Source organism: Condylura cristata, unplaced genomic scaffold, assembly GCF_000260355.1.
Source record: "Condylura cristata isolate star-nosed mole 26May11 unplaced genomic scaffold, ConCri1.0 scaffold00005, whole genome shotgun sequence".
NCBI classification, from domain to species: domain Eukaryota; kingdom Metazoa; phylum Chordata; class Mammalia; order Eulipotyphla; family Talpidae; genus Condylura; species Condylura cristata.
This window is the reverse complement of record NW_004567106.1, coordinates 54,997,514-55,016,607: the sequence shown is the minus strand read 5'-3', so window position 1 is coordinate 55,016,607 and position 19,094 is coordinate 54,997,514. Positions and strand designations below refer to the sequence as shown.

General features: G+C 38.3%; 1 protein-coding gene across 4 annotated transcripts in view; it reads left to right on the top strand.

Annotated features, from left to right (window-relative positions):
* CADPS2 (Ca++-dependent secretion activator 2) overlaps positions 1 to 19,094 on the top strand; it is a 392,026-nt gene that overhangs the window by 359,655 nt on the left and 13,277 nt on the right. For all 4 annotated transcript variants that reach the window (XM_004676989.2, XM_004676986.2, XM_004676984.2 and 1 more), the window contains one exon: positions 8,015 to 8,122. In XM_004676989.2, the coding sequence (XP_004677046.1) occupies positions 8,015 to 8,122 (108 nt within the window). The remainder of the gene's footprint in view (positions 1 to 8,014; positions 8,123 to 19,094) is intronic.

Here is a 19,094-nt window from a genome sequence, read left to right as displayed (position 1 = left end):
TATATATATATGTGCATGTATATATATATGTACTTGCAGAGAATTAGAGTACAGTTAAAAATACTTAAAATAGATAGAATATATGTTATTGAAGTTGATTCAGATTTTGCTAACATTTCATCTGTCACTTGCCATTATGTTAGTGGTTTAAGCACTAGAGAGCTTTATTAGTCATCAATGACTTATTATTTAAATAAGTAACAATAGTGTATACTGTGGATTAGATATTTCCCAAATTCCTTACCATTAAAGTTGGTATGAATGGGCATTTTACATAAAAAGACCATAGACTTTCTTACCTTTGCATGAATGTCTTTAGAACAGGGCTTTCATTTTACAAATGACTCCCAAAGATGTCTTGGCATAGTAGTTAGTTATACCCAGAGACAGGAAATTCGTGCAGGACAAAGAGTAGAAATAATGACATGTGTGAGGCTCTACAAAGCAGGATCATAAAAAAGAAAGGGAGACTGAAGGAGAAGGATTTATAGCTGCTATCTTAGAAAGAGGCAGGTAGTCAAGGGAACATATGAACTTTGTTCCACTTCCTAACACATATTTGTAGGATAGTTTGTGTTTTTATTAATTACAAATGGAATGGAGCACCATTGCTATTCTTCTGCTTCTGAATAGAAGTAAGTTCCAATATCATCTTCTTAGCAAAGTTGCTGTTGTGCTTCTGATCAAGATGCATCCTTCGGATCAACTGCATCCTTCTGAGAGCCTTGTAGGTGACTTCTTGCCTAAGGGCTCTCTCCTGCAGCGGTTCTCCTGTGGGTACAGTCCTGGCCCATCAGAGGGCCTGCAAAACAATAGATACACCTGAGAGAATCAAGACTTGGAACAAAGGAGTCTGTCCTGTTCAACAGTAACTTAGGAGAAGGGAATTCAGACCTGAGACAAAGGAGTCTGTCGTGTTCAACAGTAACTTAGGAGAAGGGAATTCAGACCTGAGAGAGAAAGAACTGGTATCTAAGATGCAGAACCAGGATAAAAATGTTCACATTAGATTTGTGGACAAAAACTAGGCCAGAAGATAAACTTTAGTGAGATTTAAGTGTTATATTCCAACCAACCTCCCCCAAAATATTATATAGGGAAGATGTAGAGGACAGCAAGTTATATTGAAAAGTTCTGTGAAAATTCATCTGACAGTAGTTTAGAGAAGCTTCTAATTTTTTAAATTGAGAGAGGATGGAGCTGTGGGGACAGCACAGCAGAGACTACAGATCCCTTAGGGGTCAGGCTACCTGCGTTGAGTCTTGACTCCATTACTTAATGTCTGTATTACCTTGGATGCCAGTTTCTTTTGTTTTTTTTCAAAAGTTCTACTGAGGTGTAATGGGTATGTTAAAAACTGTGCAGATTTAATGTAGAAAGTTTGATGAGTTTGGATTTAATGCAAATAGTCTTGTGGACACCAGTTTCTTTAAGAAATAGAGCTAGAATTGTATGTCTTTTAACTTTTTATATGTTAAAACTGTTTTTTACTTACTCCTGTAGAGCAGCCAGAACAGTTAAGGGAATCAGGAAATACTGGCTTATGAAGAAAGAAAGGAAATTGGAATGTTGCCTTTGAAGGAGGAAAGTACCAAGATAATCTTATTTGACACATAGAGAGTTCCCACTTAGAAGAAGGAAAAGCCTCTGTATCTGTCAAGAGGACATGACTGGGAGACAAAACTGAAAAATTAAGATGGTTAGCAAATTGACATATAATTGTAGAATCCACGCACTGTTTGGGCTGTTCAGAATTTCTGGGTTATGTAGGAAAAATAAGCAGGTGATGTTTAAGGTGATGTTTAAGGTCCAGCTCCACAAATGGAACTAGAATTCCGCTCTATGCTGTCTGGCCAGGGTGGGAGACCCAAAGCCCAGCTCATGCCCCTCCTTTGCCCCCGGCCCTGTATGAACTCTGGGCTTCCACTGCCCACCTGCACAGAGGCTGAGTATAATCCCCCTCCTGTCTCCCGCGCCAGTTTCCTGTGAGGATTCAAAGAGCACATTAGCGTGAAGGTGCTTGACAAATGGGGTTGTTGCTGCTTCTCCCAGACTGACACGTCCTGCTGCAGGTGTGTTCTGCAACACTCTAGCCCCTTCTTCAAATCATGGCCATTTGTGAAGGAAAAAACATTTGCCTTCCCCAGAGTGATTTTTTTTTTTAATTTTACTTTAGAATATTAAAGACCTGCATATATCAATGGCGCCTTTTAAAGGTTACAGCTGGCCAGGTTAGCGAGCATGGCATTTTCTCTCCTCTCTTTGCTTCCATGCCCTTTATTATGGAGATAAGGTCACTGTGATACTCAGCGCTTTACGTCAGAATGAGAGCCAGGCATAACTTGGGGAGCAGAGGACCTGCCCACTGGGAAAGCTGCACCTGGAGAGAGAGAGGCACCCCGGGACCAGAGTCAGAGTCTTACCTTTGTAGGAGCTGGGGATGTTACGTATTGTGCAGTTTGCTTCTCTCATCTTCATGCCTTTATTTTTTCCCTCTCTGGCTCTTCCATTTCGTATAGTTAAACCCTTGACTACCTGGCTCTGGAACCGACTTGCTAGTATCCTCAGGTGCCTCCTAACCCAAAGTCTGAGAGATTCCAGATTGGGGGCTGAGTAAATCCATGGCAGTCTATTAAATGAGCTGCGTGAAATAATACCCACAGCATTTTATTTTCACTTCTTCAGATTTTCAGTTTAGTTTCTATAGTTGACATCCTGAAAACTGTAGAGAAAAAGGGAAAAGTTAAATGGATGTTATTATGAACTGTGATTTAATACTTTTATCAACACTGAAAATAATAGTTTAAAGCTAATATGATACACCTAGTAGTTCCAGCTATCCCTCTAAGATCTGACCTGTTGGTGATCCATATTGTCGATCAGAAATAACAAGAGTTACTAGTACCCGTAGTCTCAAATGGGTAAAGTCTTGTAAAATGAAGGTCAAGTCCATCAAACTCAGTGGAAAATCAGCCTTTCTCTTTTCCTGGAGTACTTCAGGCTAGTATTATGAATGGCCATTAAAATATTTATTTTAATATGTAAAACTTAAAAATGCAGGATACAAAAAAAATGAACATACACAACTCAGCAAATACATAAACTATGTCACTGCTTTAGAAAAAGAACTTGAGGCATTCATGCGAACGCTTAGAATGGAAAAGGAACACCTGAGTTATAGGACATTAATTAAACCTGTTTTTGATATATTCTTGGAACATTTGGTAGGAGTATGCTGTTTATACTTCATGTTCACGGGAAGCAGAGATGCTTTTCCAGAGCAAGAACTCTGGGAAAATATAAGATTGAATGAAATAGGCACACTTCAAATACACACATAAGATGCCTCCAAGTCGAAAAGATGTTTTCAAAAGGATGTGGCCCATTTTCTTTCATTTATAATTTTTTACTTCCATTTGGAGTCAAAATGCCTGCCAGTGTTAAAAAAATCTTTAAAATTTATGGCATTTTATTTGATTGCTTTATATGCCGAATTTATCAGAGTCCTTCCTTTCCTGGAAGTATTCCTATGTAAAGCTGAAGTTGGCATGCATCTAGAGTAAAGAATTCAAGTCGGTGTGTTTTTATTTTCTTATGCTATTCTGTGTAATTACAGTTTAATTGTATGTGATGGAAGTGTTGGTAAAATGTATTTTTTACAATATTATCATTATAGTTATAAAAAAAGTCCACTTTGAAAAGCTTAACTTTAAGAACATTTTGCTCAACTATAAAGACACAGAAATTGCTGCATAAATACTAAAGTAACAGAAGATACATTAACCAGTGAAAGAAAAAAAAATATTTTTAACAATACCTGGGATAAACTATGTGCTTTATGTTCTTTGTTCCTTGATCAATTATAAACTGCTTCTGACCCTAAAATGCCAGAGTTGAGATATAAATTGTCCCTATTATCACTTCATGTTGACAAGACTGGTTATTGTTCTCAGTCTTACAAGATCTTTTTTTCCCAAACTACAGTCATGACTAGAGGCAGGCATTTCATTTCTGACGCACGTAGATCACCCCAAACCAGGATGTCACAGCCCCTCTCTTCATTGTTTCTTCAGGACAAGCTATTCTAGGTTATGAGAAGTGCACTTTTAAATGAAGTCAATTATACAGTAGCTTCCAGTTCATCTTTGAGACTGGAATAGTATATTTAAAAAGTTGTCTCATTTTTTTTTTTTACTATAATACACACCATGACAGTGTTTGCATAGTGTATTGTTAACCTGCAATTGGAGGTTAAGAGGCTGCTTCTCTAACTCTGCTGCTGTGAAAGGCACTGCAGAATTGCACCCACCTACCCATGAATGGAGAAAGCGAAACTTGCACCTGTGGAATTAGGTGTAGCAGCAGGAAGTAAGAGCATTTGCAGTGTATAATTAACAAGGAATTTTTTCCTCCTTTTTTAAGCAGCATGCTCATCTCACTAGGTTAACTAGTGATTAACGCTTGAAAAAAATTGCTCTTGTCTGCACCCACACTTAAATTCATTCACTCACCAGTGTATTCTATTACCAAGGCAGCCAATGTCAAAGGAACTTGCCTTCCCATCCTTTCCTCCTTTCCATATTTATGGATGTCTTTCTGCTCAAGGGAAATTTTTCATTACTCTAAGAATATGTTAGCCAAATTCTCTTTTGTGAATTAAAAAGAAGTAATTCAGGAACACCTATTTTGATTTAGCAGTTGCTACCCTAATAAAACAGGGAAAGTTAGTGGTTGGAGAACTGAAGAGGTCAGCAATTGAAGTGGGTTTATTAAAAGGGCATTTTTTTTTCTCTCTCTAAATGGTACTTATTAGAGTACGTGCAGACTTGCAAGGTGGTTTTGATTGTTATTTATTATATCCATTAAGAAAACTATTAACTACCAAGGTGGAAAATACTTCTACATATAACTTTCTAGAACATAGGGTTCCTGATCAGTACTCATTCAAATCCACATTGTTAAAATCTTACAGGCAGCTGCCTTGATGAGCCAGATACACAATCAGAGCTCCTTGTAATATTGCTGTCTCTGGGACTGTATTGTCTCGGTCTCCCAGACACGCACCATGTTTTACTATACACACCAAAGAGCAAGAATTCTACTGAGTATGTTCAATTTTTTGTTTGTTTTTTTTTTTTTAACTAAACTTCGTTTCCTAATAAGACAACTTCTCATAATGGAATTCAATGCATAACTTCCAAAGTATGTGAATTTTCCTTACCATGAAACAATCTTTGCACAAAGAAGCACTGAGCCAGCGATAATGTCTTCTATCCAAACACATTTGTACTGTAAGTAGAAACTGTTTAAAAGGAAAATTACATCTTTTTCAGCAATTTATCAGAGATAATTACCCTTCATACAGCAAAGGAAAGATAGTGTTTTAAAGAACTCTGATTCTAATTGGTAAATGTCACCAGCTGTTGCAGCTACTCTTCTTGTGTATATTCTTTTAATGATTATCGTCGCATGCCACAAGCTACATGAAAATATATTCACTAGGTGTGAAATTCCCATATGTCACAGTTTCAAGAATAGGTAAACAGCTCAAAGATAAAGGAAGAAAGAATGCTAATGAGGAATGTAAGAATTCTAGGTTTTGTTTTCCAGGCAAGTGGGTCTTAATTTGCCAAAAGAGGGAGAAAATGTAATTTCAAAATGAAAAATACTTCATTTTTAAAATAAACTTTTAAGTGAGCTTTCCCACACATCCGCAGTCGGAGATTCTTCTGTCCTTTGAAAGTTGTAGAAGTGACTCCGCTTATGGATTCTGGTGTTCTGTCCCTTGAGTCTGACTATAGGAATAGCCTTCATTTTCCTTTAGGCTTAAAACTGTAAGTGTTTGCTAGTTTTAGATAGTAGGACAGTAAGTCTTCCTGAACAGTGTTTCATGATGTCTAGTGTTATCTCAAAAATGATCAAGGAACTAGGAAAAGAATTTACCTTAGACTCTATAGTAGATGTCCTTCAGCCATAACTTCAGTTTCCAATAAGTTTGATGGGTCAAGTGATTGACTTGATTAAAATTCTAAACATGATTTTCTTCTAAAATCATGGTGGTCATAAAAACAATGTTGCGGTGGGAAGTAAGAGTGGAGAAGGCAGCCTCTCATTTTTCTGATCTTTTCCTCCCGGTTTTGCCAACTCAGCTAACAGCCTGCTGTTCTAGGCACCTGACAGGAAGCTGACCTACCTTGCTATTATGTTTAAAAATTGTTTTCAAGTTAATTTTCATTCTGCTACTGTGTATTTTCTGAGTGTTCTCACTTTCAGTGTTTTGACAAAGTTTGAGAGATCTGGAGAGAAAAATTTAAGGTATTACTTAATAGTAGTTACTAATCTTTGTATAAATCACTTCTCACTTCCCCTCTTCACTGGAAAAGCTGCTGTATATTGCCCCCAATAAAGAAGAAAAGCAACTTATGTTTCTCTTGATTATCCCTTCAAATATTGCTTATGAGAATTATGCAGGAAAAAAAGCAAAGGTTGAATTTGATCTATGAGTTTGCAATATAGTAATGGACAACACACATGGATGCTTTTGAAGAGATAATAAAAATTGTGTGTGTGTGCATTGAAAGATAGATTTGTTTCATATTATAAGTGGTCCCTAATTTTGCTTTTCAGAATTACGTTTGAAAGGAACCATGAATTTATGTTGCATATATTACCCTTTAAGAGCAGTAAAAACTGTGTGTGATTCCCATTGCCCCAAAATAACTTGGTTATAAAAAAAAATATTTTTATCAGTGAGGTATGCCATTGCCTACACTGTGCAATGGAGTTTAGAGATGGACAATATCTTCATTGTATATAAGACTTATTCCTTCTCCCACACTCACCCCCTCTAAAAAAAATGCATAATAAGAACTTTCTGGCTTTCATTTAAGTAGATAGCACCTCCAGTATTGGAATCATTCCAAAGTACACTTCCATTGTTTTTCCTGAAGCAATCATGGTTAAATGATCTGTATCCTCCCCCCCACTAATTTTCTTGCAATATTTACAAAATGAGTATATTGATAGAAATTATAAATGCATTCTATAGATATGAATGATGCCAGAGTGACCTAGTTGGTCATCAGCTCTGCCATTTTATTAGTAAAGCTGTATCCTAGTTAGTTGAACAGTGCAATACAGTGTATGAATCAACCCCAGGTTGAGATCAGAACATAATACTTTCATGACAGTCCAGCTCTTTGAAACTCAAGAAAGAACTGAAGCTAAGTCTAGAATGAAAACTCTTTGAGAAGACATCTAGGTCTTTGTCCCTTACTATGTCACTATCTCCTGGATATTGGAAGACAGTAAATGTGAGCTAACTTTGAATAGTTATCCAATCCTTACCTTCATCTCTTTAGACAAGACTATTTCATTGATATTATTCTCAAAACAAACTAAGTCCTTAAGGTAGTATTGATAAACATCAATGAGTACAAGCCCTAGATAAGCTGCAAAATTTTGTTTTATCTGCAGATTTTTTGCCCAGTCTCTCCCTAGCAATATTTTACTCCAGTTAATAAGAAAATTTCATTTGTATTTCATGAGTACTTGTATTCTTTACATGGGTTGCAACCCAAGTAAAGCTAATATTTTCATTTTTATACAAATGGATAATCCAGATAGAGAAAATAATAACTAAACTGTATTTGCAATTAGGAAAAGATTATTGCCTGTGGGACATTTTTTTAAATTGTTCATTTATACTGCTTTGCGTATTGACCTTTCAAGATAGCCATTTTTTTTAAACATCTACTAGATTACAACCATACATTTCAAATCATTTTAATAATGGTGAATAACCATGACCTCAAGTTGCAGACATTAATAATGGACTTTTATTTACTTTAATTACATAATTTACTGGAGGTGTCCATTGTTGATTTGGGCTTGAACATATTTTTACTAGTAATTTAAAAATGCTATGGTGAATAATTTTCCAGGGTGGTGACTAAATAATACTTTTACAATCAAGACCTGATGTTTTATTCGCGATACTTTTCCCTCACAACAGAAACCAGGAATGGATCTGGCAGACACCTACATTATGTTTGTTCGGCAAAACCAGGATATTCTTCGAGAAAAGGTCAATGAGGAAATGTATATAGAAAAGTTATTTGATGTAAGTAACTAACCTTGTGGGGTGTGCCGACGTTACAGATTTATGTTGGCCGTAAAAGTTGCATTTTGATGTTATATTTGCTTAGCAGGCTCTCCCTTTTGGATCCTTTATTTTCTATGCAGTTAGCATACTTGCTGACTTTATTTCTTTGACTGCTGACAGAAGCCTTAATTGACTGCTTTTTGTCCATGAAAACTGTCGCTTTTTAAATGAGTGTCTCAGAAACCGTTTAAGGTTAATTTTAACAAGCATTACGGTAATCCGTTTACTGTTATGTACAGCATTATTCCACAAGCTTTTGAAGCTTTCTACACATGCCATCAGTTATAATGGTTTTGGCCCATGTTAGCAAAGTTTTTCAAAGTCAGTATAATGTGTTTCTGGTAATGAAATATGCTGCAGTAAAACCAGATACCTGCCTCTTTACTGGTGCTGAACGTTTCTGCCTGGATTTCAGCAGTGAGTGTGTGAACAGATAAAGCCTGTGAGTCTGTCACTGGGCAGGTCGGCACAGAGACATGGCAACTCCTAGAAATGGGGGGTTGTGGTTTTCAGATACCGAGATCATCAAGTTTCCTTTATTGACTATGTGTAAAAGAGACTAAGAGAGCAGTCAATTTCAATAACAATGTTGTCATTCATTTGTAATTAACAGTCAGTTCAAAGCAAATGGTACTTTGCTTGTGACATACCTTTGCATAATTCACCACCATGCTAATTCTGAAATATAATATTTGCTCTGAACTGTACTTATTTATGTACATATTCTCTGCATTTTAGAAAAGCTTTTCTGGCAGTTTCATTTAATTATGCAAGTTACTGCAAATGTTTTCATAACAGCAATTCACGGGCTTCATGGTGACACTTCAGCTGTGGCAGTTACAGAAGGTCCCTCGACGTCATCCTCTCCACCATGGTCTGTCATGCCAGAGTTGCTGTTTGTCAGATTGGTGGTCAAAATGAGTCTTCCCTTTCATACTTTATGTTTCTAGCCTCTACCCAGGCTGTTTTACAATAAAAGTATCATCTGTTTTAATAAGCTAAGTGTTAATATGTGTGAAAAGAATGATTTCCTAAAAGCTTTGATGCCCTGCAGGGGTAGAAAAATTACCATCCATCCAGCTGGCTCTTTTACAAAATACTGAAACTGTATTAGCAACTTTTACTTCCATTCGGTATTGCTCTGCTTTTACAAACATATGTTTCACTTCTAAGTTCTCTTTTACTTTTTTGCTTACATGGTCATTTTCAAAAATATTGAATAGAAAAAGAAAAGTTGAGTTGCTGTCATTCCCAGGGCGTTTCTTATTAGTGAAGAAGCTAACGCATCATGTTCTAGGGTGAGAAAGGAAGGCAGAGTCATTGTCCATCTAGTCCACTGTAGACGGGGGTGTGTGTCCTAAAATTTTCTTGTTTTGGTGACCTGCTATCTGCAAGGCTTAGCCATTCTCATCATCAGTTCATAGGAGAAATAGACTCTCTTCCTCCACAAAGATCTTCCCCACTTCCTCTTCTCGCCTCCCCTCATTCACTGAACTTCTTTTGAAGGCTTTTTATGTGGCAGAAAAAGCCATCGGAGCTCACGAAAGTAGATACAAGAAGACCAACATTAAATGATATGCTTGTTTAATTGTCCTGGCAATATATATACTATATACTTTGGTTTCCACAACTAAATATCTGACATGGCTGTTGGTTAACGTCTGTAAAGAACCTTTAACAAGCTGCCATTCTTTTTTGGTCTTAAAAGTTTTGTCATTTTGCACAAGCCCAGCAGAATTTTGGACTTGTTCTTTGTAAAGTAGTTGTAATGTACTTAAGTAGTCTAATATTTTTTTAAGTTGTACATTTTTGTGACTGTAATTAAAACTAAAAGTAAACTCTTATTCTATTGATGTGTCATCAAGAATAACATGTATAAGGGGGTACTAAGAGCCCCTAATTAGCCAGGACTGAATTTGCCTCAATTACAGTTAGTAAATGAGAGGTTATCAAGCATGTGTTGAAAGGTAAAGTAGAATGTGTATCTAAAGCAACAGATCATTACTGAGAGACATTATATAATTATTGGAAATCCACTTGGCTGGAGCTTAAAATAATATTGTTAGGTGTCAAGAAACAGTTGAAAATAATGACCTTATAAATACTGTTAGCAACCTTATTCTATTACAGAAAAGATTGAAGAGAATATTATTCAGGTATCATGACAAACTCTTGCTATTCCAATTAGAGTACTTCCTGAATAAGTGAGGAAAGGCAGCCTCTTAACTTTAGATGAAGAAAAATTGCATGTCCACACACTCACATGCTACAGTGAGCCTACACTGGTGACTTTAACCAACCCAGATATGGGAACAGGGACTCCAATTTCTGGTCCTACATTAAAATAGTTTAACCCTTTCACCCTGATGAAATCCACGTAGTTTTGAATTACCACATATTGCAGTGTTTTTAGGAAAATCAGTTAGTCTGAAAGATGCGCGCATTCTGCCTCCACTGCCAACATTTTAAAAAAAGAACTCATGTTTTGCTATAAGATCTCTTTTTGCTGCTTGATACCATGCAAAAAGTATTGGCAGTCTCTGAAACCTTCTCTGAGAGTAGTAGCTAATCACTTGTGTGGTCCCTGGCCTCAAAAGTTTTTAATCAATTGAACATCCTAATTGTTCCTGATCTTTGTGGGAAATACCTTAGGGGCCAATTGAAATCTTTGTGCTAAGGCTGCAAACTGATCAAGGCTCTCCATCTGTGGCCCATGTTTTGGGATGCGCGTTCAGATGACAATGGCACCTCCAGCTCCTGGGCGTGTACAACTCTCACAACCATGTGCCTGACTCAGCTTCTGGAGTCCCTTGCATTGCTGTTATGATTATCCTAGCCTCCGTGGCAAGTTTTTATGTCTCTTATCTTCGAAGAGAGAGATGAATAAAATCTGTATTTCAATCCTTTGTAAAAATACTGAAAGGTGGGCCCTCCCTGGTGGCACAGTGGGTTAAAGCACAGCACTAAAAAGCTTAAGCCACTTCCGCATGAGTTCGATTCCTGCCTGCCCCAGAGGTGACCACATGGAGAGACAGACCTCTCCTGACCTGCCCGCTGCTCCCCTCAGCAGTGTACTTCCTCGACCTGCCTGTTCTGCACCCTACTCTGTCTCTGGTGAATCCTCTCACCCTCCGCATTTCTGGCCTGTATACCCCAGTTCTATATGAATATATAAATAAATCTTTAAAAAAAACACTGAAAGGCCATAAGTAGGGCAATCTCAGACTTTTATATCATTCTTGAAATATTAAAGCTAAAGTAATTGCATGTTAAAACTAAAAGTTCCCTTGGAGGATCAAAAATGTGATCCTGGCCAATACCAGGACATGCCACTTCATTCCAAAAGTGGTGAAAATTATGAAATACTATCTGCTTCAACTATGAAATGACTGCACAAAAAGGTTTCGCTCAGTGATGGCAGGTCACTCTTCTTAAAAGGAACTGAGTTTGTTGAAGGTACTTCCTTCATCTTTTCAAACTACCAAGGAAATGTAATAGCCTTAGCTGTCATCCCTAGGTGGGTACAGATACCAAGAAATGTACAAGGTGCTTTTCCTATATAATCTTTCATCTTCTGTATTAGATGCCTGTTGTGCCCATTTTATCCTTATTTCTCAGTTGAGGACTCCTGCACTTATTGAAGTGACTTGTTAAGTGTTGAGTCAGATCTTGAAATTGTGCCTCTCTGGTTTCCAAGTCCATGCTGTCCAGGCCTACAGAACTGGAAATGGTTAAGCAGGGCTGGGGGTGGGAGTCAGTAATCCAGAAGTTTCAGCCATGGTTCTATCATTAACTATCCAAATGAACGTCAAAAAGTGCTATCACCTGTTTAAGACTCAATGTAGTTGAGATACATAAACTGAAGAGGTTGGTCTAGAACTCTCGCTGTTTTCTAGAATCCCTTCCAGATTTTAAACCAAGTAAATTAATTTAGCTATGGTTAAAAAAAAAAAATACTGGGTTGGTTGTATGGTGCATGTTGCTCCCCAGAATAGTGATTCTTAAATTTCTTTGTGATGGGCAAGTGAAAGCAGGCAACAAAGTGCAATTGATGAGAAAGTAGATGAGCATCTATGTAAGAGAACAGCTGTGCTCTAGAATGTCCAGTGTATCAACCATCATGGTTTTGAACCCCAAATTTAGAAAAACAGGTTTCTAACTATTCATGCTAAGTCTTCCTGAGTCACCAGACTATTTTAAGCAATGGTATCTTTGCCTTTCCAGTGGCTGTGGGTATATACATGCTAAGTCTAAAGTCTACATGTTAAATTTACTCCATTGTCTAACATTTCTTACCTGGGTAAAGGGAGTGCCCCCATACTGAGAGAGATCATGGATTCACCAAAAGAAAGTTTGTCTTCTTTTTAGCGCTCTCTCTTGTCCCAGTGTATGAGACATCGTGCTCAGCAGCTGTTTTACAATTTTTATCAATCAAAAACCATCATCACCTTGTCAGAGTATGACAAAGGTTTCCTGCCTGTCATGTTCCATCAGCGGTGTTTGCTGTGACGTTTGGCCCCAGATTCTCACAGCACAAAGGTGCACACGTGCCCGGAGAGAGGCTGGTTATAGTCCTGGAGAACTTTGGGTCTCGGAGCTGGATAGTAGTTGCAGTTTGATGGACGTCACCAATGACATTCACAGTCATTGCCCCAAGAGCTCCTTGACATCACTTCTGGATGCCCAAGGACATACAAACCCAGGCAAGTTAGGGTTGACTAAAGTGAATCTTTTCCAGGGCAGACACTAAACTAACCCGAGTCTAAACCTTTGTACATTTATTGGGCATTACCCATCTGGGCTCCTTTGAAGCTGTCTCATTTTAGTTCTCATGTTGCTGAAGACACATCAGGGTGCAGCATTTAATTGGTAAATCATGCAGATTAAACATTCTCTTGTGTTATAAACTGATTAAATATTTAATTGTTGAAGAGTTTCATCTCAACGAGATTTTTTTTTTTAAGTATTGCTCCACTTGTAAAATTAGAAGTAATTCTTTAAATGATAGTTAATCAGTTATATTCATCGAAACAATATTTTTATAAAGGATTAATTTCTCAGGAACTTTCCTTGAAAAGAGTCTTACTTTCCATTAAGAAACTCTTTACTAACCTTTTTAAGTAAAATTGACCTTCACTATATGAAATGACTACTGTCATTTTAGGTAAAAAAAAAAAAACCTGAAACTATCACACGTAAATATACTCTTCAAAATTAAATTGCATTTATATTCTCTTGTTTGTTCTGCATTCCCAAGTAAGAAAGGGGGTAAATGCTCTGATTTTTTGAGCTCAGTGTTTCATAATGATGTCCAAACTTTCTGATAGGAGAATTTACTCATCTTGGTAAGATCAACCTTGTTAATTTATTTAAGTCTCAGTTCATTATCATGTTGTTTCCCCAAAATGCTGGAACTCAACAAAATATTGATAAAATATTCCTTGTGTTGTAGCTTGAGTGTCATAAAGGTCCATTTATTTTACCAATCAGATACTTTGGGTAAATTCCTGTGAGTCAGTCATCAGTCTCTCTATATATCGGAGTACAGTATGGAATCCATCAAGACTAAGGCCTCTTTGCCATCTTGCATTTCTCATGATTCTGATATTTATATTCTTTTGTATGTGAATTTCAATTTAAAGCTAGCAGTTTTTCCTCTTTTCAGTCATCTTTCGCTTTCCAGTGACTGGACAGTTGTAAGATCAGTATTGATGCCCACTCTGAGGTGTGTTCTTTTTGGATCTTTGTCTCTGTAGAAGAGTATTCAAATGTAAATCATTCTCATTATTTGCCAACCATGATTTTCCTATCCGTGCCCCAAATGAAATGTTAATATCACTCCTGTATCTGGACCGCGTATCCCTTTCCCTTCAATGAACAGGGATGGATGCCGTTAAGTCCAATGATGTGCTCAAGTCTGCTGGAGACCATTTATTTTAGCATTGTTACATTGCCCACAAGTTAGAGACCCGCTTGGACTGTCTGTTACATTTCATTCATCTTGCATCTCACAGATTTAGGCTGAGTTACTTAACTGTTTTTACACATTATTTTACAGGTGTTGTTGGTTATTTAATTGCATCTGTTCCTGCTTTGTTTTGCCTAGTTTCTGGGCTCACACGGCAGCCTTTGACTACTTTGAAGATATTCACAGACGTGTTCTGTGTGTTGTCTGCCTCGGTGAGCACCACACAGAGCTTGCACTTCAGGCCCGTTTTTTACCCCCTCAGAGTTTGTTTCTCTTTAAAACCTCTGCTCTCAAATTACGACTGTCTGGTTCATTTTAGTTAATAATCCTTATTTTAATGTTAAGTTATTATTTGTAAGTGTAAGAATTTATAAAAGGATCTACTTTTGATGTGTGGTGTGTGCCAAAATAGCTCTGGCAAGTTGAGACTCAGTTCCGAGCGGCCAAAGGCCCTCATTTGAATCTAAGCTGTTGGTGAATTCAAACCCGAGAAACTTGAGATAAGCGTGCCTAATTGCCTGAAAGAAACTCAACGAGAAAATGTATTGTAGCTTGTTGATCTTATTTCTTTGATAATTCAAAAGAATCTTCAAGAAATATGTGGACTTCTTGCTTAGATTCTTGAAATGTGATCACGGAACACAATTGTCATTTGGCACAGCCCCAGAAATACACATCTTTGCATGAAGCACCTGGATATGTGTGGCAGGTCTGGTAGAATCAGCTAATTAACAACACAGGCTTAAACAGGCACCTCATCTGGCAGTACAGTTAGTTGCCTGATGGTGCTCAGCGGGATTGGGTAGGGCTTTTTATTTTTCTATCCTAATGGTCTGCTGCCCACCTAATTTTGCCTTATTGTCAGTCACTACTTACCGCAGCTTGGGGCCCTCCCAGGAGGCTAAATTATTATCAAAGGATTAGGGAGATGTAGCCTTGCAGCTCTGACATTTCTGATTACTTGTCTATGCCAGAACACTAATTAGCTGTGACTAATTAAGAAAAATGTTCCTGCCATAGAAAACCATTTAAAAGAACTGAGAAATAGAAAAGCAATTCAAAAGCTGAGCAGTGCTCAGATTTGCTGATGCTCTTTAGATTTCCACCAGAGCCTTAACTCACCTTTAATTGTGCTCAGAATTTTTTTTTTAATCTTACTTGCGAACTATTCTGAGATTTTTGGCTGAATAATACAAAAATTATGTTGATTCTCTAAACTCCTGAACAGTCATAAAATTGTCTCTGGTGAAAGAACGAAGATAAAACTTTCATTTTCATCAAGAAATTTTTCTTAACGAACACAGAGATGTATATTTGTATTTATTCCCCCAAGCCAGTAACAATGAGTTCATAGTCATTGAAGAAATCCGAATTTTCTGTACACTGATTTTGTAAAGGGTAGTTGAAATGTTTACAGGCATAACATGATCAGGATTTCAGAAGTTTTTTTAGGCTAGATTTCAGGCCTCTTACTCGCTGTCTCCATGCAGAGCGTGGTTTTCCACAGCGCTTTGCATGTGTGCACTGCATGAGCCCCTGGTAAGAAGTGCTGAGATGCGCAGGCCTCCCCACCCCCCCGAGACCAGAACCTCTGTCCACTGGCGAGAGATCACAGAACTGCGAGCCCCACTCTGTGGCTTTTCAAACCTAACTGCATAAGCAAGTGACACACAGATGGGGTGGCTCTCTGTGTCCTCTCTGTCCACCACCCCCTGCAAGCCCCCCCACCCCCCCATTTAATCCATCTACTTGCTGACATGCTGCAGCCATTTGCGAGTGGGTACAGTGGCACCACGAGATCACCTCGATTGGCTAACTGCAGCTAAAACAAACCTGTGTACGGAAGAGGTTATTTGTGGTAAAACCATAGGTGGATATATTTATTAAGGACTTTGAAATGGAATTCTGTAAGAGAAAAATTTTCAAAGGTTCCTCCATACACCTAATCCCTAGACCTCAATTTTCTGACTCAGATCAGTCCTAGGGAAGAAGCCCCAAAAATGTTTCTCTTATATACACCTGAAAGGTCTGAGCTCTAAGTCATACACAGTGTGGAAAACCAATGTACCTCCAAAAAATAGTAATAATAAATAAAGCATATAGCTAAAATAAAATTTTATTTTAAATAAAATCTGCTACCTTAAAATGGGCAACATGTTTTGGTTGAAATTAAGTTTTAGACCCTACCTCACCTAAATTCTTCATGCTGTCTTTTTAACCACTTCCCCATTTCCTCTCAGTGGATAACAAAAAAGCAGGTAGCCAGCATCCGCTAGGGAATAATCCTTCCTATATATGAAGACTGTTATTAAGGCACCTGTCATACTTGTCTATGCTGGGATAAATAATCCCTATTTGTTTAACTTCTCTTTATAGGCCCCATTTCCAGCCCTTTAATCATCTTTGTGGCTATCCTTTGAAACGTCTCAAAAGTGTTCACTGTCATGAGTAGGGTTTAGAGTCAGGAACGATGCAGTGATTGAATGTGGCTGAACGAGATTCTTTCAAGCCAGATTCCCACTTATGTGCTTTAACAACAGCTTTCCCATACTTTGGCTCTCCTGAGCCTCATAAGTCTCTTCCCATGTATCCCCCACATTTCTTTCTGTTCAATTTACCCTCAGTTACTGGCAATCATGTGTATGTGTTGTGCATGACTTATATCGTGTGTGTGTTGTATGCCTCTAACTGACATCACATGTATAGTGTTTCTGCTTATAGTAATAATGTATATTATTACTGGATGTAAAATATCCTTTCAGCTGATTTGGGGATTATAAGGAGGATCTGGAAAACAAATCCAGTCACCATTTAATTATTACATGTAAGGAATGGTGGTGGATTAAAAGGTTAGGAATTGATTTTGTTCCACATAGTTGGCTCTCACTCTCCCAGCGACCCAGTAGGATTCTAATTAAAAGAGGAAATTGAAGGCATCTTATTCATCATTTATTCATCCAGTGAGTACTTATTGGACATTTTCTAAAGCCCACACACCGTGCCAGGAAATGCAATGTTGAATAGGAGAGAATGCCCTGTCCTAAGGAAGCTTACATTCTTTTGACTAAGTAGGTCTTTAAAAAAGTTTTAACATCTACCTTAAAAAAATGTTGTATGTTTTATGTACAAAACAGCTATTAACTAATTTTTATTTTCCAGTGGATGTACTATGGAGAATGAACATTTAATAACCTTTCAACATAGATCTTAGTGATTGTCTATGATTTTTATAGCTTTATCTGTTTCAAATGGATGATTGGAAACTTGCCCAAAGTTAGTGCCAATGCAGAGTTTGTGCCCAGCTCTCGTGTTGGCAGTATCAATGACACAACTACTAGAAAGGGCTGTGCTCTCTCTCTCTCCCCAGTTCCTGGGGCCTTTGCTCAAAAGTAGGATTAATAGGCTCTCCCTGGTGGCGCAGCGGGTTAAAGCACAGCACTGAAAAGCTAAAGCCACTTCTGCATGAGTTCGATCCCCGCCTGCCCTAGAGGAGATCCACATGGCGCGGCAGACCTCTCCTGACCCGCCCGCTGCTCCCCTCAGCAGTGTATTTCCTGATCTGCCTGTTCTGCTCTCTGCTCTGTCTCTGGTGAATCCACTCATCCTCCGCATCTCTGGCCTGTACCCCAGTTCTGTATGAATAAATGAATATTTAAAAAAATAGGATTAAGAAATCTCTAAGAGGACTCCCAAGTGTCCTCTCCTATCCTCTCACGCTGAAGTCAAAAATGCCAACTCAGCAGTACTTGCTTCTTTTTAAAGACCACTCACGAGTCCACAAGGATAGCAGGTACACAGGACATGTCACTAGTGTTGAGAATGCACAGGCAGCATGGCCAGCCATCTCACCTTGCCCCTGCGGAAACTCCCAGAACAGTACAGTCTCCCTGACACCTGCTGGAGAGGCAGACGGCTCCCTGCTTACGTGACCAGGTCTGCAGGTCTAACCTGCGCTGAGCACAGCAGCATCTGAACAAGCGTCACAGATGTGATTGTAGCCTGGACACTCACGTGTCTGCAGGCGTGGGGCACTCTTAGTGCCCACTACTTTCTCCTTTATTACGTCCATCCCTTGATGTGAAATCAGACAGTCACATTTGAAACTCCATTTCAGTCCTGCTTTCGTTAGTCAAATGTAGTGGTTTACTGTGCAGCCATTTCTGTCGCTTAATTTTCTATTATTGAGGCATGGTTCAGGTCAATAATAAATCTCTGCTATTCTTTTTGCTATTGAAAAGCTGCCCTGCATTGTTATTGATAGTTCTAGAAGTTCAAGACATTAAGTTCTTCAACAAATATATAATGTGTGCTGTGGGTCAGACCTGCTAAGGGCCGGAGATACTGATAGAAATAAAACCTTTTGGATTCTCACAGTCCATGGGGAAACCATATATTGTGCCGTATCTTCAAGACACCTTATAGTTCTAGGGTGTAGAAAACTCAGGAGCAGCTGTTCCTCGCAAGAGACAGTATTGGACTCTAAAGTAGAAATAATGGTAGAACTGATTCTTAAAGGCCCACATGGCCATGGCTAAGATTTGGGGTTCAGAGGCCAGAGAGAAGGACTGGCATGTCCAGAAGCCAAAGATACAAAGTAACCAGCATCTCCCAGACCCTGAGACATTCCTTTTACTGCAGTTGGTTCCTATGGGAATATATATACCTTCAGCTGGAAACAGAAATGTAATAACTGCTCCAGTTCTCACAGCACACTGCAAAAGCAATTTGGAAATGACTCCCCCCACCACCTTTTTTTTTTTTTTTTTTTAAGGGAACTGGAGCAGAAAGACCTGCAAGTCCTAAGGCTGTGTTTTATCTCAAAACCAACTTGTGCTGTAACAGCAATTTCAGGGGTCTGCTATTATCCACATTCCACATGACAGGGTTAAAGGCACGATGGACCAAAATTTTATATGTCATATTGAAAATGAAACATTTGACCAGGAAAAAAGGTCCCGGCCA